A 25,833-nucleotide genomic window follows, 5' to 3' on the forward strand; every position below is an offset into this window, starting at 1 on the left:
TATGTATGTGTGTGTATGAAAGTTTTTTATACGCATTATGTACATACACTAGGGAGCAAATTACACATTTATTCAAGAGCAACTATCTTATAATGATATTAGAACAAGATGTTTGAATAAAATAAATTGTTGATATTTCATGATATAAATGCGCGATAAAAATCTAAATTGAACAAGTAAGGAAGGACTAAGTTCGGGTGCAACTGAACATTTTTTACCTTAAAAAACGTCCACAATAAGATCGGAATAAAAGCAATTTTATACATACATTTACTATACTTATATAACTTATACTCGTACACTGCCCGACATATTCCGCATATGGTTCGTTAGAAAAACGAAAATCGTTATACTCGTATATGTATATGTAGTATATGCCTCATCGATTCATTAAAATACCTCACATACAATCAACAATCATATGGACTAAGGTCAGTCGAAAATCCCGATATTAGTTATATAGGGTTAGTTAGGTCCATCTTTCGCCCAATTTAGGCACAAGTATACTCTGTTATGAGCAAAAGACGTTATGTAATTTTCATTGAGATAACTCAAATATTGGTAAATATATTCAATATAGAGTCGCCCTTAAGTTCGAAAATCTTTATATTAGATTTATGGGGGCTCAGAGAAATATTGCTCCGATTCAATCCATTTTTGACGCATATAGTTAATAATGTCAGGAAAGGATTCTCCCTGAGTTTCTCTGATTTTGAATTCTCATAATATTTGTGTTGAGCGGATTTGCGATATGGCAGCTTGAGTGGTCTAGGAGGTTTAAACTTGGTGGGGCCAGAATCACTTTTTCAAAGTCTTTTGCGCACAGGTTCCCCTTGCTACTGCGATCCCCTGTGCCGAATTACAGTTTTATACAAATATCTTAATTTGGGGCATAGTTATGGCACTTTATAAGTTTTCGGATAGTGGCGTTTTTGGAGGTGACAGTTGTCTGATTACGCCCATTTACGTACTCGTAAGTTGTTTGTAATAAAGAACCCGCATACGGAGTGTCATGAAGATATCTAAATTTTTACTCAAGTTACAGTGTGCACAGACGAACAGATGGACAGATAGTCAACCGTATTTCAACTTTTCTCGTCATCTTTTTCAGTTTTAGGTGATACGTACAACCGTTAGGTGAACAAAACTATTTACTATGCAGTAACAGGTTGCAAGAGTATAAAATTCAGAAGAACAAGTGAACTTTTGTGAATTTTTTTTGCTTGTATATTGCAAATTATATAGCTATATGTACAACAAATTAAGCCTTAAGTTGTTAGTAGTTCCATTGTGTATGCCACAGATTATTACACAAACCTATTTCTGTGATAAGAAATATGGTATACTATATATAGTAATTGATTTAATATCAATTTCGATGAAAATTTACATAATTTTTATGAAATGAAAATAAATTACATATTTCGGTGCGAATAAGACAAGTGCTCCGACTATTCCGCTCTAATCCAAACTTTTACACATATTCCGATAATCGTCATACTATAACACGGAAATTTCATTTTTTCGGTTGTTAGTTCAAAGCATTTAATCGATTAAAAACCATAACTATTGTAAGAAATGTGTTCATAGTTTTCATCTTAGGGATTTATTTAAGAAGTTCAATAGAATCAACACCTAATATTTTTAAATAAATTGTGAACCAAGAACGCAAACAGGAATATTTCACTTTTTTTTTGTGGAGAACTGAACTATTCTGAACGAGCAGTACATTAATTAAAATAACTCAAAAAAGACTGCATCGTCGTGGCAACTCGATCGTTTTAATGATAACGAATCTTACAATAGAATTAATACATTTTCTTCGGAACAACTTTTTCTGTTTGTGCAAAATCTAATGTTCTAATGTACCAGCATTTTGTAAGTTTTTGAAATATTAATAAAAAAAAGATTTAATGTGAAGTGATTTGTATGAAAGAAAGTAATTCAGATTGTAATGCGAACAAAGATATTACACAGTGTGAAAAATGTTCCCACAAACATACGTGTATTTTTGAACATCCGAGTACATAGCAAAACACATTTGCTAACTAACAATAGTGGTCGTGAATATCCCTAATAGTCAGTTGTTAATTCAAGGTGTGTATGAAAAGAGTTTTATATGTACATAAGTAAATATTTGTGAACAACTTTGTGACAGGTGTTATAATTTTTTTTTTTTTGGTGAAGCAAACTATGGCTCTGTTAATATTGAAAACGAGTCAACTCATAACATCGTGTAAAAGAGTTTATACCGAATGGCATAATATTGTATTTAAAACGATTTATTTCTCCATCACAATTTTGGGCAAAAGGACATTGTAAATATAAATAAGTATATACCATACATACAAATAGCACCAAATTAATCACAAGTGATGGCTAAAATACGCAACGTGTAATTGTTTTCATTTTGGCACCCTTAAAACAAAAACCTTTAATAAGATTAATAATAATCAATAGCGACTATGTCTACCTAATGATTCCACCTTAACCTATCAATTTACGTTTGATTTTATCATTATGAGCTTACGAAAATAGGATGTAACTTTCTACTTTTTATTGTTTGTTTGTTATTCCTTCGAACCATTTTGCTGCATTTGGTAGTCGGTCGGTTTATTGCTTAGAATAAATAATTGATGAAGAGCTACCCTTGGGCGCCAGTTGTGAATATTAACGTTAGCAGTGCACCTGGATATTTGTTGTATTAAGTGGCCATACTTTGCCTATAAATAGTAATAAACGTAATAATGTCCAACCACACATGACCGGTGGCAGCCGAAGCCATAACACACTGCTCACTGACTCGCATCACAATTTCGTCACATAAGGCTTAACACATTCTCGGGTAGCGCGTACCACTCTGATAAAGCGTACCTATTTCATATACATATACATACATATATGTACATAAGTATAGACCGAATATAATTGTTTTCAATGAAAAACTTTCTAATATTAGGAAATACTTGAGGCATTCGTTTTGAAACATCGTAGTTTGAAATATCATTTCGGTTGAAAATACAGTGGTTGTTCTGGTAGGTGTGTATGCGAATATGAAACAAGTAAGGCAGGGCTAAGTTCGGCTGTAACTGAACATTTTATACTCTTGCAACTTTCAGGAATCAAAGTCAGAGAAATACTTGAAGATGCAACATGTGTATAACACATATATATGGCTTATTCGACATACGGTTTGTTAGAAAAACAAAAGTAATTATATTTAGTATAGGGGTGTTGGAAGTAGTATTGACCTGATTACATCTATTTTTGACACCAACACATTGTATAAACATGTCACATACTAAAAAAATGTTTCCTCAGTTTCATTAAGGTGCCTCGCACACAATCACCAATCATATGGAGTAAAGTCAACCAGATGTTCGATAATTTTGATATTAGTTACATAGGGGGTAAGTCACTTGACTCGCAAAATCTTGTATATTGTAGGCACAAAGATACAATGTTATGAGTAAAACTCCCTCTCTCATACTATTATTAGGAGAAGACGATCTCTAAATTTCAATTGTAGATCTCATACATTGACCGAAAATCAAAGTCAAGTTCAAAAGTCAACTATATGTAGATACTGGGTTCCACGTATTCGAGACCTAGGGGCTTGAACAGTTTTGGTTGGATCTGAACCTTTTTTGGTAAAATGGTGGCACATCTCAACTTCACTACTCGTGTAAAGTTTTATTAATATATATATAAATATGTACGTATATAATTCATTACTATGTGTTGGAAAGTAAAAGTTTAAAATATAATTTAGAATTGTGTTATAGGGGTAGTAGTCGTGGCAGTAGTTCGATTTAATCCACAATATAACTTAATAATGTCACAGGAATGTCATGTATCAAACTTGGTTGAAATCGGTTCGACGGACCTCAACATATGTGATTTTACCTAAAAGTGAGCGTTGCCAGTTTGTGAAAATGGTCGCTATGGATTTAGTGGAGGAGAGTGTTAGACTGCGTACACTGAAGAAGCGAGAAAGGTCTGAGAGGCAGCCGTTTACTTTTGAGCACTTGTCATCGATTTCATTGCCCGACATCACTATCGCGCTACTAGCTAATAGAAATTCCCTCTGGTGATTAAGGGAGTTTCGAAAAGTTCATATCAAACAAGGAGACGACACCACGAACCTCCTATTTAACTCTTCTCAATTTGGAATTTTTGTCTCGAAACAGTACGGATGATTGCACTGGAGGGAGCGTGGATTGTTTGATGTTCTCGAGTATGTTGTGTGATTGACTATATCAAGAGCTTTTGACAAGGCCGACACTACGAGAATCGTCCTCTCGCACGATGGTTTTAGTTGAAGCCATGCACTATCTTTGCGTTAATGAAGCTAAATGATGTGCACTTTGCAGATGTCATGCTGGTGGTCTGCTAGGCTGAGGTGGTACATAATTCCGGGTGTAGCAAGGCCTCAAATGTCTTCAGTTTGGCAGGATTAGAAGGTTCCAATAGTGGAACCCTCTTCCGGCTTTCCACACATCGGGCTTGCACTGACGGACGAACAGACAGACAGTAACCAAAATTTCAATTCGTCTCATCATCATGATCGTTTATATGTACAAGTATACATATATACATATATAATCCTATATCTGACTCATTTAGTTTAAGGTGTTACCAACAACGGTTAAGTGAAAAGTGTGATGGGTATAATAGACTCTCTTGAAACTTGCTGCAAGTGTATAACATTACTGTCAGCTAACTCAATTGATCACCGTTTGACTTAAAGTACATATTTTACCGACTCGTGTGCTTTCAATATGGCATTATATTTAAAATATATTTAAATACTACACGGGATAAAAAAACCATGCCTAACCGACAGATCGCGTCACAAAGGTAGAATCTCTATCTTAGACCTAGATTACTAACCCTAACTAGGCTGTCATATCATTAGATGCATATGTGTATGTTCGAAGTCATAACTATGTAATGAAATTACTTTTACATAAACACCTTTTATCAAAATTACTAAACAGTGCCGTTGTGGTGGTTTTAAAATGTGTCATCGTAACGATGAAACCATAATCCTTATTTTACATAATTTATTCATTTGATATTTAATAATTTTAGTGTCATGTTATTAATAATATTTACCGCGACAATGTAAACAAACGAAAAAGAAATAAAGTGTAAATAAGATGACACGAACGAGTAAACAATATACATACATAGGTAAAAGATATGTACACGCAAATGTACAGGGAACACTCTACCTTAGGTACGTTGCACACAAATATATTTCAGTATTGAATAGATAAATGCTATTACAAAACGTTATAATTTATATAATTTTTTATTTACATGTTTCCAACTAGCATTGCTGAAAAACATCTATAGCAAAAATCTCAAAGCAAGAAAAATGTAAATGTGTTACTATATGTAGAGTATAATAGTTTTGTTCACCTAACGGTTGTATGTACATAAAACTAATCCAGACAGATATAGAGTGTATATACAACCCCAAAGCTTCAATAGCCAAATTCTCGGGATAAATCCTTTAAACACCCGTACCGACACTGTAAATATGGTTAAAACCGAAAGATAACCCATATAATGGTACTGTTAAAAACTACTAAAAAAAGTCATAAATCAATAACTTAATATGACAGAGACACAAAATTTTACACCCGCGGTGGTATGAGCGGGCTTTATGAGAGCTGGCGTAAAAATTGGACGATGCGCATTACACCGCCAACTTTTAAGTAAAATCACATATCTCGGGACCCGACCCACCTATTTCGATTAAATTTGGTACGTCTCTTGTCACAGTGCGAAATTAAGTGAATTTGGCTACATTTCTTATAGCACAATTTTAAATTCTGTTTGATTCTTTCACTTTCCAGTACATAAATCAACTCCCATATTTTCCTGAAGAAATTTCTCGAACTTAGATTCTTACAAGTTGCAGGAATACAAAATGTTCGGTTACATCATAACTTAGCCCTTCCTTACTTATTATGGTTAGTTTTGATCAAACCTATACAATGATGAAATGTAACTTGAGTAAAACTTAAGATACATATATTGATGAATATCACGTTAAGAATTAATTTCACATTCTGCGTGATACTGAATGGTCTCATTGGAGCCAGTGTCGAAATAGGTGAAATCCGATATATCTCATAATCCTATTTAACCGACTTCAATCTAATTTTGCGAATAATATTATTTTAATAGCATTACATCTTATGAATGGTTAAGGATTGTGGATGTGACAATAGGACACGTAAACCAGTTCCAGTTCACTTAGACGCTTTGCTTAAGGGGTATTCTACTATAGAATTTTGAAAAATTCGATTTTTTTTCATATATTTAAAGTTTAGACCCTTAAGAACATATCCTCCAAAGGATTTTTAAAAATTAAAATTATCTTAATATATATACTTATAGGTAGGTAGACTCACTTTTTTAAACGCGTTTTTCTCGAAACTACTTTTTTCCATACGGTACCGGTATTAGTTCAAGTTCTATACAACCGATTTACTTGAAATTTTGTGTGAACCTTCTTTATATAATCCTTTATCCTTTATCTTTATATAATCCTTAATCCTTTGTTTTTGATAGTTTAAAAAAATTCAGGAGTTTCAAAAAAAGCGTAAAAAATGATTTTCATTTTCAGGCAGTCGCAATTTTTCAAAAAAATGTTTTTTCGTGTTCCCCGAGGTTGGGACTATAACAGCGTCCTTACTGATTAAGAATTTCTTTTGATTTTTTATCAATGTCACCAGGATGCGCCATTTTATTTTACACCTATCTTTTTTAATTTTTAATATTTTTTTCTGTATTCTTAAGATATCAATTAAAACATCATAAAAAATGGATAGTAAAAATATTTTTGGTTTTTTTTTTAATAAAATTCAAAAAATTTGATTTCTCGAGTAGAATACCCCTTAATACTTATCATTAATATTATCAACACTTAAATCGACATGATCAACAGAAATTAAGGGAAGGTATGCATTTATAACAGTCAGTTTTACCACCCAATCATGTTAAAAAAGCTCAATATATCTCCTTCACCAACCGCTAACTAATTCCTAATACACATATACATATTTATTATCGGTGCACATCATTGTCTCAAAAAACTCTTAATTAATTTCAATCAAATACATATGTAGCAAATTTAGTCAATCGATGCCATAAGTACTTGTACTAAATTAAAAATTTGAAACTGAGAATATTTGAATGAAGTACGCAAACGCCAAAAAATGGTAATTTCAAAACAAATTCTCTTTTCTAATTCTTAATTATATGCTTGGATTATTCTTTTTTATCCGGTTTGCGGGATTAAATTATTATTTTTTAATCCGGGATCGTAAACTACTGTACTATATTAATCGAAGGTAAAAACTCCTTTTTTACTGTATTTCCTTTGACTTGTTATAAAACGGCTTTTTTAAGACAACCGTTTTTCATTTCTCTAAGCACCCTGTCATAAAGTACAGTATCAAAATTCGCATACACAGAATTCGAATTCGAACACTAAACCAGATAAGTGCATTTAAGTGTACCACGCGCCATCTGTTGTTTACTAGATACAACAAAAACATGTGACGTTCTTATAGCCCTGACAGACGAGCAAAATTAATGCGCCTTAGGCAACGCTAATGCGCATTGAAATTTTATGGTGACAGACGGCAGGCTAGTGCTTTTAGACAGCTGATAGTGAAATTTGTTTATTTATTAAAAAAAAAGTGAAATAAAAATGAATAAGATAAATTATTAATAGATATTTTGGTAATTTTGGAAAATCAATATAAATTTTGGGAAAAAATTCGTTTATTATTAACTACGTTAAAAGATAATAGAGTGATTTAAAAGCAATAATTGATTGTAATGCGGAAAAAGTGTGTGAAAAAGTTAAGAATATTGGAAAAATGAACTGTGGGTTGTTTATTTTCTGCCATCTAAATATATAAAAGTTTGTTGTGTTAATATACTTGCACATAATTTAATTAGCAATATAAAACTGCTTACCTCTGATGCTGTAAACGCAAAGGAGGCGACAGACTTCAATCGGCAATTTTTAACCAGTGGTGTCTACTCAAATTTGGTAAATCCAGCTAAATGCACAAAATTTTTGTGCATTACTAATTTGCATTAACATGGGTCAAATACGCAAGTAAATGTGCATTAATAGCCCTGACAGACGAACAAAATTAAGGCGCCTTGAGCAACGCTAATGCGAATTGAAATTGTATGGTGACAGACGGCAAGCTTGTACATTTAGACAGCTGATAGTAAATTTGTTTCTTTATTTAAAAAAAAAAGTGAAATAAAGATGAATAAGATAAATTATTAAAAGAAATTTTGGTAATTTTGGAAAATCAATATAAATTTAACGAAAAAATTAATTTATTATTATCTACGTTAAAAGATAATAGAGTGAAATTAATAGCAATAATTGATTGTAATGCGGAAAAAGTGTGTAAAAAAGTTAAGAATATTGGAAAAATGGATAGCAAAAGTGCGACATCTGTCAATAAATAGCAAAAATCGGCAATTTTTGAGCAGTGTTGCCTACTCAAATTTAGTAAATTCAACCAAATGCACGGAATTCTTGTGCATTACAAACTTGCATTAACATGGGTCAAATGCGCAAATAAATGTAAATTAAGCCCGCTAATGCATATTAGCGCTGTCGTTTGTCAGGGCTATAAGCCCGTTAATGTATATAAGCACTGTCGTCTGTCAGAGCTATTAACCGAAAACCTACAAAAAGCCATAACTAAGCACCAAATTAAGATCATATTTGGCACAGGGGATCGCAACAGCCAGGGGCACCTGCGGAAAAAAAATTTAAAACGAGGGCATGGCCCCGCCCTCTAATAAGTTTAATGTACATATATATCTCCTAAACTACTACAGCTACAACAACCGAATTCGCACAGCACGAATACGACTACCTATAGTGTGAATATGGACGAAATTGGATGAAAACCCCGTTCATTCCCCAGATTACTGTTCAAAACTACTAAAAGCGCGACAAATCAATAACTAAATGCGCCAGAGACTCAAAACCGCCGGAATGGTATAACAATGGGAGTGACACCGCCTACTTTTTAGTGAAATCCCAAAATTTGGTATGCAGTATTTCTTTCCTATTTCTATGTCACGTTGTAAAATCGCGTAATCGGTCCACAATCACACCTAATTCCCATATAACACGATTTTAAATTCCACTACATTCTTTTACTTTCCAGGACACAATTCAAGCAACAATTAATATAACGGGATAAAACTTTGCGCGAATAATGCATTTAGTGTATGCCACCTTATGACCAAAAATTGTTTAAATCCAACAAAAACTCCTCAAGCCCATAGGTACCGAATATTTGGGTCCCAGTATCTATAGTTGACTTTTGATCGAAAATATCGGTCAATGACTGAGATATGAATATAATTGAAATTGGCTTTGTGTGTCTGTCAGTATAGCAGCTAGATATGTATATATATAGAATTGCTTAAAGTATTTCCCTAGCTTTGATTCTTGTAAGTAACAACAGTATAATATGTTCGGATACACCCGAACTTAGCCCTACCTTACTTGTTCATACGTGCATACACACCGGAGAGGGTTACTCGTACAATATGTGTACAGAACGAAAAACCGAATGTATTATATCACATATGTGTTATTAACGCGATTTAGTCAGAGAACATATTGACGGATGTAAATACACCGTAGTAAACTTAAAGTTCGTAAAGCTTTATATGACTTATGTGGCGGCTAGGGAGAGTTTCGATACGATTTTATCCCTTTCTTTTACGTATACGACATTTCTGCGCTGCAAAGCGAGAGTTTTATATGGATTTTTAAATTGCGATATGCATATGGGAAGTAGGCGTAGTTTTTGTCCGATTACAGTTTTACGATGTAACAAACGAATGCTAAAATAGTTGATCGATGAGTTCCTGAGGTAAAGAACCCATTGTCCACTTTTGATACTGGCTGCTAATGTCCCTCAATTAATAAATTCGCGAGTTACCGCACTTTTAGTAATTTTCACTATAGAAAGAAAACTTCACGCCTGAATCCGAAGTTGCAGACATAAATATGACTTAAAACCTACAAAACATTTTCTGCGATCAGTTGATAAAAAAGTGGTTTACAATTATAAAACAGGGTTATGGTGTAATAAACATATATGTACATGTTTATCTTTTTACACGGTTTGGTGGGATCAATTATGTGCGTTGTGGAAAACAACACGTGTATGAAAACTCCATATCTATTACCGGTCTTAGGGATGTCGGAAATGGAATAAAGTATCGATATATATTGTATCGGTAATTTTTGAATATATCAATATCGACATTGATATTTTTATTTAAAAATATCGATATATCGGTATGATATGAAAACAAAAATATTTGGCCTAATCTACTTTAATCATCTTACCTTACTAGATAAATACTAACCAATAGACATAATTTTTAATAAATCAAGAACAACAATTAAAACATTAATTATTTATTAATCAAACCAATATTTATCTGATACAGACATAAGAAAAACTCTTTGATTTATGTGCTCGGCTGTAAGCCGACTTCTGTTATTGGGTACTGCGAGATTCACAACAGATGCCACTCTTTCCGAGGAAACCGAGGACGCAGGCGATATCAAATACTTTAGAGCTATGTCGGAAAGGACTGGGGTAAAATGACGACAATCAAACCAGAATTTTGTTGGATTCTCTTTTCTGGGTATTATAGGCTGATCTAGATATTGCTTTAGTTCGCTAGGCATACAATCACTGGTTGAAGTTGAAAGTAAAGAGTTTGCTGAAGTTGCAGCAATATCTATCATAATTTTTTCATGTCCGGACCACAACGACGGCGAAGATTTTTCGGAATTTGGAATTATGGTAGTGCGAGTGGGTCTGAGTTCAGGCGAAAGTTGTCCTCTACGCCTATGTTCTAAACGTATTTCTTTTGACAGTTCGGTTATTTCAGTGGAAACAGCTAGCGCTGAATACGCTTAAAGCGTGGGTCTAAAATTGTTGCTTTGGCCAGATGTAAATGTCGTTCTAGTGGTTCTAGTTTTGCAATAACTAAATTGAGCAAACTCTTCTGAACAGCAATACCAAATTCGGTGAAAAGCTTTACTTGTTCAAGGCCTCTCTGAAGTAAGTTTTGGGAATCACCAAACTTGAAGTCGCGTACTGATCGCCGTTAATTTCTTCAGTAGCTTGCTTAAATGGGGTAAGCAATATTAACCTAACTCTGAAGAGCAGTGTGCCCACAATCCTTTTGTAAAAAACGCGGGAAAAGATGTTTTCTTTTTCTCCTTTTTCGCCTGTTGAGTGAAGTTGGGATGGTTGATATTCCTCTGCATTACGCTTCTATTACTTTATGTAATTTGTGGGAGTAATGCAGAGGAGTATTTGTTTGGATTAAACAGTTAGTATAGAAAAGGATTTAGAATTTTTTGATCATAAAAATATCGTTTTTATACCTTTTCAATACTTATAATATTATATCGATACCTCGATATATCGAAACAATAAATATCGCTCAAAAATATTGTTACATTGAAAAAATTATATCGATATATCGATGTATCGATATTTTTTCGACAACCCTAACCGGTCTTTTGTTCTTCCTTGAAACATGCATAAGAAAAGATAGTACAAAGCAAACACAGTTTTATAAGTACATATAAACACGTTCAACAAAAAGAAATGCACTGAAACAGAGAAAAGAGATTAAATGTAATAGCAATACCCTTTAATACAATATAAAAATAATATTAGCACTTCTTAAATTGCACTTCCTGCACATGCACAATTATTTGCCAATAGCCTGAACATGCATCTCCGGCTCATGCCGATTTTCACATAATCAACTCTTTTGAATTCCTTAGATTTGTTTTGCATTCACCAACCAACTGACTAAATATGCAATGTAGTATTTAGTAATATACTTAGATATAAACTTACTAGAATTAAGAAGTCGAAGTTTGATCATTCGAAGAAGAATGTAAATAAATTTAAGGATTAAAATAAAGATATTTCAATAAAAAAAAATAAAGATAAAAGTTTGTGCAATTTAAAAGTGGCGCTGACGGTAGGATAGGATAATATGTAAAATTGTATGAAATTTTAAAAATGCAAATGCAATTTTGTCTTTAATTAAGTTAAAACACAATTACTACGAACGGACTTCAAAGCAAATGAAAAAATTTAAATCGAAAATATTTTGAACATAATAAATATCTGACAGATAAAAAATTGTAGAAGTCATGGTAAAGAGAGAAACGTTAACATATGTATAACTTACTTTGGACTGTGAAAATAACAGAGTTCAAATAAAATTAAAATTGGATCTTGTGGAAATTGTAAAGAACGCACTCCAGGACATCCATCAACTCTAGGACATCCCTAAACTCCAGGACATCTCCCAAGTCCTGGAGATCTCTCAACTCCAGGACATCGAAGACTTCATTTATATAGTATAAGGTATTTATGATAGTAACAAATAGAAAGCGAAATTAATAAAGAATTAACTGACTTCCTTAGAGAAATCATAAGAAAAGTAAACAAGTAAGGAAGGTCTAAGTTCGGATGAAACCGAATATTTTATACTCTTGCAACTTGAAAGAATCAAACCCAGGGAAATAGTTTAAGATACAAAAAGTAAAAAGAGGATCGAAATCCAAGCAATTTTATATATAACAACTATACTGACAGACACATAAGCTTTATTATAAAAGCGAACTTCTCAACCGATTTTCTTATTTTTTTTTTTAATGTTCACAAAACGCCTTTTAAGAATAACATGGGTTTTTGTGTTTCGGATGATCCAAACATGAGAAATCGTGAAAAAACGCTTCTCATTTACCCAGCCATTTCTTCGACATATAATATGTCATCAAAAAATTCCGAAAAATATTGTTTATACACTCCACGATATACCTCATGATATGTGGAAAAAGTTCTATTTTAGAATAAAAAATTCTATGAAAACAAAATGTGAAAGAAACAGGCCAGATATTACCCTACTGACCCCTTAAACAATTTTTGTCTTAAGGTGACATACACTAAAGGTATTATTCGCGCAAAGTTTTATCCCGTTATATTAATTGCTGCTTGAATTATGTACTGGAAAGTAAAAGAATCTAGTGGAATTTAAAATCGTGCTATATGGGAATTAGGCGTGGTTGTAGTCCGATTTCGCCCATTTTCGCACTGTTATATTTAAATATGTTAGAAATGTTACATACCCAATTTTGTCGAAATCGGTTTGGTCAGGTCGACTAAGTTGCGATGAACTTTTCGATTCACTAAGAGCAGTTACAATTAAAACTACAAGTCTCGACTTTTTTGATGCGATAAAAAGAAAACTTAGACGCCTCAACAATAAAACTTTATTTGTCCTCGAACAAGACGTAGCAACTGCAAATAACCGCATAGCTCAAAATATTTTTAAATCTAAAATCTCCGAACCCATGAAGACTATTCTAGCATTTAGGAATACAAACACTTTGGGAGAATGAACATCCTATTTGCTTACCTTCGACTAGACAACCAACAATTTTTCACACAAATCAGAAATGAACAAAACTCACCCAAACAAAACAAATATAAATCTAAACAGAAGTAAACAAAATTTTGCAATCCAAAACGGAAATAACAACCGTTTTCCATTACCTGCGCCAATGGATATAAATGTTAATTTTCCAAATACTGGAACTAATGATTCGAATTTCAATCAACAAAACCTACAACCAAATTTCGCAACGCAAGGAGCTTATAACCATTCTAATAATACTTCCATGAATACCGATACTATATAAAAGTAAAAACAAAATTAGGACACATATAACTAATAGTATACACGGGTGCAACTAACATAATTTTAATCCTGGCATATGCCATCCTAAATGGATTCAAAAGATAAACCCCATGTACATAAACACATTACAGCATACGATCTGTATACTAAATGAAAAAGGTGGCAATTAAAGCTTTTGCAGAATTTGGTACTGAACTCGAATCGAATTCTATCTAAATTTCATAATTTCTATAACAGGTTAATAGGCAACGATTTATTAAGGCCATTAAAAGCAAGCATAAACTATCCGTAGGGTTACCATATTCCCTGATTTGTCAGAGAATTCCCTGATTTTGACCTTCGGCACTGAGTCCCTGGTTTTCGTGAAAATCCCTGACTTTCGTGAAAAATGCATTGATTTCATGGTTTCCTCCTGAATCTACGATTTTTTTTAATTATTATTTTTTTTTTGAGCGGGTGCGTGAAAAAAGTGTGCATTACAGCGTTTTAGTCTACTTGGGCGTTTATGTGGTTTTTACATATTTTTTTTATGTGGTTTTTTACATGCGAATTACCTCTTGTTGCCAAAAGCCAAGATGCCGGCAAAATAAAGGAAAACGTAATTTTAGACAAGGACCTTTTTAACAATATAAAATCAAATTTAGTTTTTAAGTCAGAAAGCATATCCGCGCTGCATGAGAACAACGCAGATTTCAATATTATTGAAGGAAAAGAATACAAACCGTTGAAGGAACAAACTAAAACTCAGCATCTTAATCTTGAAGAAAATAATAAACTTATGCCAATTATAAACAAATATTCAGATATTTTCTGTCAAAAAAATACTAAATTAAGTTTTATATCAGCAATTAAACATAAAATAAGGACTACTGATAACGTCCCAATCTTCACTAAATCATATGGATATCCTTATATTCATAAAGAAGAGGTAAAAAAACAAATTCATGAAATGCTTGATAGTAAAATAATAGGGCACAGAAATTCCCTATACTCAGCAAACATATGGATCGTTGCGAATGCCAGTGGAAAAGCTAAATACAGACTTGTAATAGACTATCGCAAACTAAACGAAGTAGACGACAAATATCTAATTCCAAATATTGATGAAATATTAGACAAATTGGGCAGATGCCAATATTTCGCCACCCTAGATTTAGCAAAGGGATTCCATCAAATTAAAATTGAAGGAAATGACTTTCATAAAACTGCCTTTAGTGTCGAGGGAGGACACTACTATCGGTATTCTGCTTGAGACGATTGTCTCAAGTCTCTAATTGTCACAATCTTCATTTAGTGACACTGTTAGTCAGGAGTCTCATTTTGATATTCTGGCAGATACAGTATACTACTATACAGTATACTACTTTACTGTATCTGCCAGAATACCAAAATGAGACTCCTGGCTAACAGATTCACTAAATGAAGATTGTGACAATTAGAGACATGAGACAATCGTCTCAAGCAGAATACCGATATACGAATTCTTGCGACAGCCGTTTGGTCTGAAGACAGCGCCATTTCAAAAATTAATAAAGAATGTCCTCAAAGAATACAAGATATGTCTAGTTTATTTAGACGATTTCATATTTTTTTTTAAATCCCCTCAACTAAAGGAAGCCAATTTTAAAGTACAATTGGGCAAATCCGAATTCTTGCGAAAAGAAACTGAACTTCTTGGACACTTTGTGACATCGAATGGTATTAAAGCAAAATAAATAGAGTGTGTCAAAAGTTTTCCAATACCCAATACTCCTAAACAAATTAAGCAATTTCTTGGTCTAACTGGCTTCTACAGGAAATATATAAAGGACTGTTCTCTGATCGCCAAAGCCGTGACTAAGTTTTTAAAGAGAGATGCAAAAATAAACACTTCTGACCCACGATACCAAGAAAGCTTCAATACACTAAAAACATTACTAATTCACGACAAAATTATTGCATATCCTGACTTTACAAAAACATTCACCCTCACAACAGATGCTAGTAACTACGCTTTATGTGCAGTACTCTCTCAGGATAACCATCCCATTTGTTACGCGAGTCGTACTCTTAATAAACATGAAAATAATTATGTATACTTGTAGTACAATAGAAAAGGAACTTCTAGCAATCGTATGGGCAAGTAAATAGTTTAGACCATATATCTTCAGACGCAAATTTTTAATCGAGACTGATCACAAACCCTTAACATGTCTTTTTTTCCATTAAGGAACCTAATTAAAAACTTGTCAAATGGCGACTAAAATTATCCGAATTCGACTATGAAATAAAATACAAAAAAGGAACGGAAAATAGCAACGCAGACGCGTTATCTCGTATTGAACATGAATCAATGAATATAAATGCGTTGGAATCCGATCCTTTGACAATTAGAGAGACGTCGTCTCCATTAAATCTTTTCAAAAATCAAATAGTTATCGAGAAAGTTACATCAGGATCCATTAGAATAAAAAACAAGTCCATTTTTAAGAACATAAGAAAAATAACCCAACTCAAGCAGTTAGATAGAAATACTACCCTACATAAAAACCAGTTTAACCCTACACAACTAAATACAATTTTAATCGACGGCGCATTTTTCGAAATTCTTAAGGCTACCTATGAGGAATTATTTTTTAATAATACCGACTTTAGAATTATAAGATGTTTTACTTTATTAAAGAATATAGAAGAAAACAATTTAAGTGAAATCATTGAGAATGAACACTTAGAAAAGAACCATAGAGGCATACAAGCCGTTTTGAAGAATTAAAGACACAAATCTATAATCCCAAACTAAAATTAAGGATAACCCAATTTATTAACAACTGTGAGAATTGTAACTTAGAAAAATATGATAGGAAACCTTCTGAAATACCCTACAAAATGACCGAAACACCATCTAAACCTCGTGAAATTATTCACATTGACGTTTTCTACACCTAGGGAAAACAGATTTTTAAAACAATAATTGATAAATTTACAAAATTTTCTTTAGCCTATAGAACTAATGGAAGAACATGTGTATTGCTTTATCTCAACACTTACGGCAAAATTTAGAAAATCGTTGTTGATAATGAACTCGGGTTCAAAGCTATACCAATGCAGGAGATTAAAATATTATAACACACTACACCTGCATAATACAATTAATGAACATATTAGACTTTTGAGACATAACAAAAGAACTCAACATGAAACAGTAGAAGAAAAGATTTTCAGGGTAATAGGTTTTTATACTAAGACTATACACAGTACAACAAAAATTAAACCAATCGACTTTATGAATGGAAAAAATCATGAAAGCAAATACAAAGAGATTCATGATATAATACTGAAGAAAGAAGAAAGCTACATACTTAGAATAAATAAAGATAGAAAAGACATTGGTATTCAAGAAGGTACGAACTTTATAAAAGAAATTAGAGGCGGTAAAAATAATAGAAAATAGAGAAAAATAAATACTAATACAATCGACGAAGAACATTTAAAGGACACTGAATTGAAATGTTATAAAACACATATGAAACAAAATAAAAAATATCAATATAAATACAATCCCAAAATCAAAGCTAAACGTTAAACAACCGAATATACACCTTTTCCACGATGTCAAAATCGTGCTTGGCGACTTTAAAGCCGCTTGCCGGGTGGGCAAAGAAGGTATCTTTGGCACTACGGTCGACTGATCGACTTCACCGGGGCCCGAAATATGGTTATCTGTAGTACTAGATTCCAGCATAAGAAGATTCATCAAGCTACCTGGCTGTCTCCGGATCGAAAAACTACCAACCAAATCGATCATGTTGTGATAGACGGAAGACACGTCTCCAGTGTTTTAGATGTGCGTGCGCTCCGAGGTCCTAACATCGACTCGGACCACTATCTTGAGGCACCCGCCTCTGTGCAGCAAAAAACGCACGCCAACAAACACAAGGAAGGTTCAACGTCAAGAAGCTGCAATCACGACCGACAGCCTAACCATTTTCTGCTCGGCTTGCACTCCTGCTCTCTGAGAGCACTCGTCAACAGCTCGGTATAAGGGAACTGTTTGACGTCATTTCATACTCCTTACGTACAGCTGCAAACCGAAACCATTGGTTTTCGGAAAGTGCAAAAGAACAGCTGGTACGACGAGGAGTGCGTGTCGCAGCGGAGAGAAAACAGGCTGCCTACCTCACAATGTTACGATCGACCACAACACTTGCGGGATGGGATAGATACCGAGGGAAGCGAGACGCATTTGCAGACAGAATAAGAAAGAGGCCGAAATGCGTGAGTACGAAGAACTTGATAAGCTGGCCGACAGAGGTAATGCTCGAAAGTTCTACGAAGAAATGCGGCGGCTTACAGAAGGTTTCAAGACCGGAGCATACTCTTGTAGAACCCCCAAAGGTGATCTAGTCATCGATGCCCAGAGCATACTTAAATTATGGAGGGAACACTTCTTCAGCCTGCTGAATGGCAGTGAACGTACAACACCAGGAGAAGGCGAACCCGATTCCCCAATCGATGACGACGGAGCAGACGTTCCATTACCCGACCATGAAGAAGTTCGAATAGCAATTGCCCGCCTGAAGAACAACAAAGCGGCAGGGGCCGATGGATTGCCGGCCGAGCTATTCAAACACGGCGGCGAAGAACTGATAAGGAGCATGCATCAGCTTCTTTGTAGAATATGGTCGGACGAAAGCATGTCCGACGATTGGAATTTAAGTGTGCTCTGCCCAATCCACAAAAAGGGAGACACCACAAATTTCGCCAACAACTGTGGGATAAGTCTCCTCAACATCGCATATAAGGTTCTATCGAGCGTATTGTGTGAAAGATTAAAGCCTACCGTCAACAAACTGATTGGACCTTATCAGTGTGGCTTTAGACCTGGCAAATCAACAACAGACCAGATATTCACCATGCGCTAAATCTTGGAAAAGACCCGTGAAAGGAGAATCGACACACACCACCTCTTCGTCGATTTTAAAGCTGCTTTCGACAGCACGAAAAGGAGCTGCCTTTATGCCGCGGTGTCTGAATTTGGTATCCCCGCAAAACTAATACGGATGTGTAAGCTGACGTTGAGCAACACCAAGAGCTCCATCAGAATCGGGAAGGACCTCTCCGAGCCGTTCGATACCAAACGAGGTTTCAGACAAGGCGATTTCCTATCGTGCGACTTTTTCAACCTGCTTCTGGAGAAAATAGTTCGAGCTGCAGAACTAAATAAAGAAGGTACCATCTTCTATAAGAGTGTACAACTGCTGGGGTATGATATCGATATCATCGGCCTCAACACCCGCGCCGTTAGTTCTGCTTTCTCCAGAGTGGACAAGGAAGCAAAACAAATGGGTCTGGCAGTGAACGAGGGCAAGACGAAATATCTCCTGTCATTAAACAAACAGTCGTCGCACTCGCGTTTTGGCACTCACGTCACTGTGGAAAGTCATAACTTTGAAGTTGTAGATAATTTCGTCTATCTTGGAACTAGCGTAAACGCCAACAACAATGTCAGCCTAGAAATCCAACGCAGGTGTTACTTCGGACTGAGTAGGCAATTGAGAAGCAAAGTCCTCTCTCGACAAACAAAAACCAAACTCTATAAGTCACTCATAATTCCCGTCCTGCTATATGGTGCAGAGGCTTGGACGATGTCAACAACGGATGAGTCGACGTTGCGAGTTTTCGAGAGAAAAGTTCTGCGAAAAATTTATGGTCCTTTGCGCGTTGGCCACAGCGAACATCGCATTCGATGGAACGATGAGCTGTACGAGATATACGACAACAAACCTCCACTCCGTTGGAAATACCAAGTGGGGAAGGACCTGGCTTCGCTTGGAATGTCCAATTGGCGCCACGTAGCGAAAAGAAGAAACGACTAGCGCGCGGTTGTTAACTCGGCTATAATCGCATAAGCGGTGTCTACGCCAATTAAGAAGAAGAAGAAAAATTTTGCGCTTTTAACAGGGAAAAAATTATTTAATTCCACATTTTAGACAAAAAAAGAGGACTGATAGATGTACTAGGAGAAGGGCTAAAGCTTATCACGGGTACTATGGACAATGAAGACGAACTTGAAATAAAGAAGTCACTGAAATCCCCATATAAAAACGAAGAACCCTTAACAAACCAAATTAATAACCTTACCTTTGTAAACCATTTCATATCTTCTTAAATACAAAACATTATTGAACACATAAACCAAAAGCAAATTTTAATAGACCTAAACAAATTTAAAAATGCAAAACAAAATAGCATCAATACCGGACGAAATAACATTTATAGAACAAATTTACCAAATAAACAATGACACCTCACTTTTACGTGACCATATCGACCACATTGGACAAATAATATTCTCTAGCAAGCTAGGAATAATTCCAACTTGACTTAATAGATGACTTTGACAGCTACAGAAAAATTAAAGTAATTGTCGCCTTTCAGGACAATAATATTATAATAATTCTTCAGATTCCACATTATTCGAAAGAAATACAATCGAGAATTACATTTGAACCAATCCCCAATGTAAAGAATAAATTACTTATACTAAACACTTACGAAATATTAGTAGATTCCAAAAAGTAATATTTTTAATGTAAATATTAAAGACAATCTAAATAAAGATTGAATTAAAGAATCTAATAAATGTATTTCAAATATTTTAAATTACGTAGAAGCATACTGCGATGTTCAAACCCTGGAAGAATCAACCGTAGTTGAAATTCTTCCTGGTATGCTAATACTTAAAAATTTCAATGCCAAAATTGAACATAATTGCAACAAAATAAGTATTAAAATTAGCGGAAATTTTTTAATCAAATTCGAAAATTGTGAAACTTACACAAGTTATAAAACATTCAGAAATGTTAAATTAAAATTTGACGATCAATTTATTCTACCTAATGTTATAACAAAAATTACAGAAAAATCACATAATTCTTCTAATTTAAAATTGGAATCATTATATTTAGAACAGATTAAACATACAAACAATATTCAAGAAAAACAATATCAAAATAAGAAATCCACCGTCATTTGTGGTAAGCATGAACGTATTAATTTTTTGTACTATTATAATGTTAGTAATATGTACAATATGTTATACAATTAAAAAAACTGTCCATATTACATATTTCGTCGGAGCCTCAATCTAACGGTGGGGGTGTTATAGCAAAACGCTTTAATATAATATAAAAACAATATAAATTCATAATTAGCACTTCTTAAATTGCACTTCCTGCTTACACTTGAACCTGCATTTCCGACAGGGAACTTGCAATCACCAACCAACTGACCAAATACGCAGGCATAGTACATATTTAGTAATATATAATACTTACTAGAATTAAGCAGTCGAGTTTGAACAGTAAATTTAAGGAAGGTTTGAATGTAAGTAAATTTAAGGAAGAAAATAAAATTATTTCAATAAAAAAATAAAGATGTATATTTTAGATAGATTGTAAAAAAATTAGTCATAAGTGAAAAACCATAATTGTTTTCATATAAATTGTTATAGCAATCTTAATGCTACTCTGAGCGTTCATTAATTGGATCCTGGCTTAAAACCTAAATTTCTAAATCCGTCACCTTTTCTAACCGTTGTAGAATAAGACTTAACACAAAAGACAATTCTACTGCAAACATCTCTTCCTGCTTCGCTTTCATGCTGGTTATTGTTTCCATCTACTATCACATGAATTATGAATGAATGAGAATCTTCAAAATATTTGATGACATATCGAATGATGAAATCTTTAAACTATTATATTTAAACTATTGCTACAATGTAAAAAGCAGTTCGCCTGTATATACGTACATACTATATACAATATGTATACTCGTTGCCTGATTCAAACAGTGTTTACTATAATTTATGTAAGTAATTAATTTCGTTAGCTTAACTTACTTTTGGTTGAATGGTGCTTCTAAACAGGTTATGGCACCAATTTGTACATGGCACTCAAATAACATTTTCACTTTCCAGCATCCTGAAATGCATCGCGTTGATGCTTTTAAGCTGTTTGGTTTACTTTGGATATTAACATGCGGATACAAATGCATACACACATATCTACATATACAAGCAGGAAAAGGTGTGGCAGTGAATGCAGAGGAAATGCAAATAAAAAGTGAACATTTAACTAACATATATTTAAGTGAGGAAGGCATTTAAATGTAGCTATATAAAATTTATTATACATACGGTGGTTTCACAGAGATTTTTTGGAATCTCCAATACCAATAAATGTTTACATTGATGTGCATACAAATGTATGTACGGTCACATTACTACACATGATTTCTGTTTTCTACTCATATTCATCTAAACTTGCTTTTTTTTAATAATTGTGTTTGAAAGTATTTAATCTAGCTTAACGGTGCATTTTGGAAAAGCAGGCATACATTGGGCTTCTCTAACTAATTGAAAAGTACTTGAAACGATTAGTTGAAATTTTAAATTTCGTTAAATACCATTTTAGAGCATTGGAGTGTCTCATTAGTTGCTTCCGTAAAAGCTCTTCTTAGGCGTAATTTTCGGCTCTCAGACAATGTTCGGGGCATTAGAAGAACACCCTAGAGAAAAATTTTTGGTAAAACTTATGTATCTACTAATTATGTTCATATTAAATTCGCATATGTATGTATGTATATGGTATGGTTATGCATATGTACTGTTATATCTATAAAAAAGAAAAAAAAAACTGTAAATATAATAATCTCAGTATACTTTAATAAGAATATATGAATGAATGTTTTTATTTTCAGCATTCCTCATATCAGTTTTATTTAGTTGTTCAGAAATTATCTCATAAATACCAAGTTGTCCATACTTTTCAAATATTTAACAAACGAAGCGCTTGTCATATATGCATCAAAGTTTGTGGGTTGCTTTAATACATATGCATAACTTGCAGAGTAATATAGACGGGCGAATGTCTTTTTACCTTTAGTTCTCTGAAAAACTATGTTGGTAAACACCTCTAAGGAAGACTCTCCAAATATGAGCTCTTAATTATACCGGGAAGGTTCTCCGCCTAAAGGTTTTCAATTTTTTTTCACTAGAAGAATTTGTATCTCGCCACCCCCACTTGAAAAAATATTTCGTTTTGTAGATCCTGTAGGCAATTGAATGCTCTTCAAAACGGATCTGTAACGATACTTCGTAAACCTAACCGTTTAAAAGCAATTAACGGTTAAAGTTTTATTATTTCAACGAAAAAACATATTAAAAATTCGAAAACTTCTAGTTTTGTAGGAAATTAATTTTTTGTTTTTGCGTTGATTTTTGACGATGAGTTTCTCGTAAACGCTTAACCTAACACATGACCGTTTAAAATGATGCTTTTTTTCATTGAAGTATAAAATTCAAAAGAAAAAACAAATCTGTCTTAAATTAGTCAAACATCAACCGTTAATATCTTTCAAACGGCTAAGTTTACGATAAAATCCGAGGAGACCATTTTCTAGAGCATTCAATTTCTTATGAAATCTATGAAATAAAATATTTTTGAAATAGTTGGAAGCAAGATCCCCACAAACTGACGCTGAGCAATACCTAAAGCTCTGTCAAGATCGAGAAAGAACTCTCCGAGCCGTTCCAAATAAGATTTCAGACTTTCTCCAGGTTGGACAAGGAAGCGATGCAAATGGCGAGGGAAAGACAAAATATCTCCTGCTATTAAATAAACAGTCGTCGCGCTCGCGACTTGGCGCTCACGTTACTTTTGACAGTTATTACCTCGAAGTTAAGTAATTTCGTCTATCTTAGAAACAGCATTAACACCAAAAACAAAGTTAGCTTCAAAATCCAACACAAAATAACTCTTGTCAACTGAGAAGTGCTCTCTCGATGAACAAAGACCAAACTCTTATTGTCACTCTTCATCCCCGTATGCATATAGTGCAGAGGCACGGGCGATGACAATAGCTGATTAGTAGGCGTTTCGAGTTTTCGAGAGAAAGGTTCTGCGGAAGATTCATGGTCCTTTGCGCATTGGCAAAGGCGAATACCGGAGTAGATGGAACGATGAGCTGTACGAGATATATTGACGACATTGACATAGTTCAGCGAGTTAAGGGACAGCGACTACGCTGACTAGGTCAAAAACGGATGAAAACACTTCAGCTCTGAGAGTATTCGACGCAGTACCCGCCGTGGAAAGCAGATGAAGAGGAAATCCTTAACTCCGTTGGAAAAATTAGGTGGAAAAAGACCTGGCTACACTTGGAATCTCTAATTGGCGACAAATAGCGAAAGGGAAGAACGACTGGCGCGCTGTTGTAAACTTTTTTAGAGGTGTCTATCAAACAATTTCTCAAAGTACACACCCTAATATAGATTGTAACGACAAATGATGGACTTTAAAAAAAAATATTGAATACAATATCGGCGTTGGCTTCAGGCTTATCTAGAAGTACAGAAATGCATAGTTGAAGAAAATCAACGAAATGGAGAGAGTTAATTTCAGGGCGAAAATATGCCAGGAGAGAAAAATGAATTTGAAAGCAAACTAACTTACAAAAGTATAGTGTTGTATGTACTATGTGATAATTTCGATTTCCTTAATTGTAAATTTATTTGACATTAAAAATAATATACTTATACTTATTTATTAAGCAGAACAAAAATACATTCGAATTATGTAAATATATGGCACTTCTTATTTAAAAGGCACTGTTAGAATTGTTACTGATAGAATATATTATTCCCTTACTTCGTTTAACCTTTTTAATGCATGAGTAGTGTTTAATGCGAAATATGACATGCTTACATAATACATTTTACGAAACATTTAAAAATACCATATATGATTTTTATGTACATAAATACTCGTATATACAAAATATAAAATTGTAAATATGAACATGTATGGTAAATGAGTTTTATTCTTATGCATATTCCTTTGAAAGTATGAACCCTAGCGTGCAAATGGATATAGTTTAGATCCTTACATACATAAATACAGCTCGTTTGATTACCTGTTTGAATGGTCGCATGCCACCGTTAATGCGTAAGGAATCGGCAGCTATGCCTGCAATTCCATCGGTCGCACTATCTCGCAAAATCTTCAGTGACACGTTCGGAACTGTGTGGGAGTGTCCGCAAGAGCTATGTGCGCCACAACAAATGGCTGTGGTACTGGACTCTGGCTGAGAGCTTTGACGGATTATGCGAGATCCATTCGTAGGCGACGAAGTAACTAAAAGAGACGGTGGTGCGTGTTGTTGCATCGCCGAACTAGAAATCGACAGGTTACCCTGTTGAAAGGCACTTTTGACGCTGTCTTTCGATGTTGAGCGGTCCATGCCGGCACTAGCTGTAGTGGAGAGAGGTGTAGTTGATGCTCGTCGACTACAGTTACGGCAAGCGCGACAACGATTTTGAGCGCTTGTGGGAATACCACAAGAGAGGTTCTGATATGATGATGTTCCCAAATTTGGATTACTTTGAGGATTAACATACTCTTGTGTCTGATACGTATTCAAATTCGTTATTGATATGGTTGGTTGAGAAATTTGTTGTTGAAGTTGCGATCGCGAGTTCGATTGTTGTACTGGTTGCTGTTTTAAATGATTCGATTCCAATTTTTTGTGGATCGCTTGTTGTTTATTTGGATTATCTTCATGTACTTCAATATCAGGTACTACTCCCAGTCGTAGTCCCTGTTCGATATCATCATCTCCCCCAACACCGCGTACGCTTTCCTCTGATCCAAGACGAGTTTGTTGGGATAACTGAGGACTCGTAAGATAAGTGGAAGTCCGATCTTGGCGTATTAACGTTGGTTTGCCGGTCGAGGAAGAAGTCATGCTCGTCGATGTTGGTCCATTTACTGAGCTCATTTTTATATGTCGTAATACGGAGGACTTACATTTTGGCGTATTGGATACAAGCAGTGAATCAGTTTCTTCAGAGCTGACATAACCTGAATTTGTGCTTTCGGCTAGCTTTTGAATGGACATCTGTAAATTAACAAAAGCATAAAATATAGTGGAATTTCAAAAAAGGAGTTTAAGATTTTTCCACAAGTG

At 34.3% G+C, this 25,833-nt stretch overlaps 1 protein-coding gene across 20 annotated transcripts in view; it reads right to left on the reverse strand.

Moving 5' to 3' along the window:
• The window catches only part of LOC105233047 (small conductance calcium-activated potassium channel protein), a 334,439-nt gene that overhangs the window by 285,292 nt on the left and 23,314 nt on the right, over positions 1-25,833 (reverse strand). For 15 of the 20 annotated variants that reach the window (XM_049454631.1, XM_049454625.1, XM_049454618.1 and 12 more), the window contains 2 exons: positions 24,781-25,764; positions 22,273-22,374 (listed from right to left, as the gene is read on the reverse strand). In XM_049454631.1, coding sequence (XP_049310588.1) covers positions 22,273-22,374; positions 24,781-25,764 — 1,086 coding nt within the window. The remainder of the gene's footprint in view (positions 1-22,272; positions 22,375-24,780; positions 25,765-25,833) is intronic. The other 5 variants (XM_049454629.1, XM_049454630.1, XM_049454627.1 and 2 more) reach the window with 1 other exon arrangement.

This window comes from Bactrocera dorsalis, chromosome 4 (genome assembly GCF_023373825.1).
Source record: "Bactrocera dorsalis isolate Fly_Bdor chromosome 4, ASM2337382v1, whole genome shotgun sequence".
Classification (NCBI taxonomy): domain Eukaryota; kingdom Metazoa; phylum Arthropoda; class Insecta; order Diptera; family Tephritidae; genus Bactrocera; species Bactrocera dorsalis.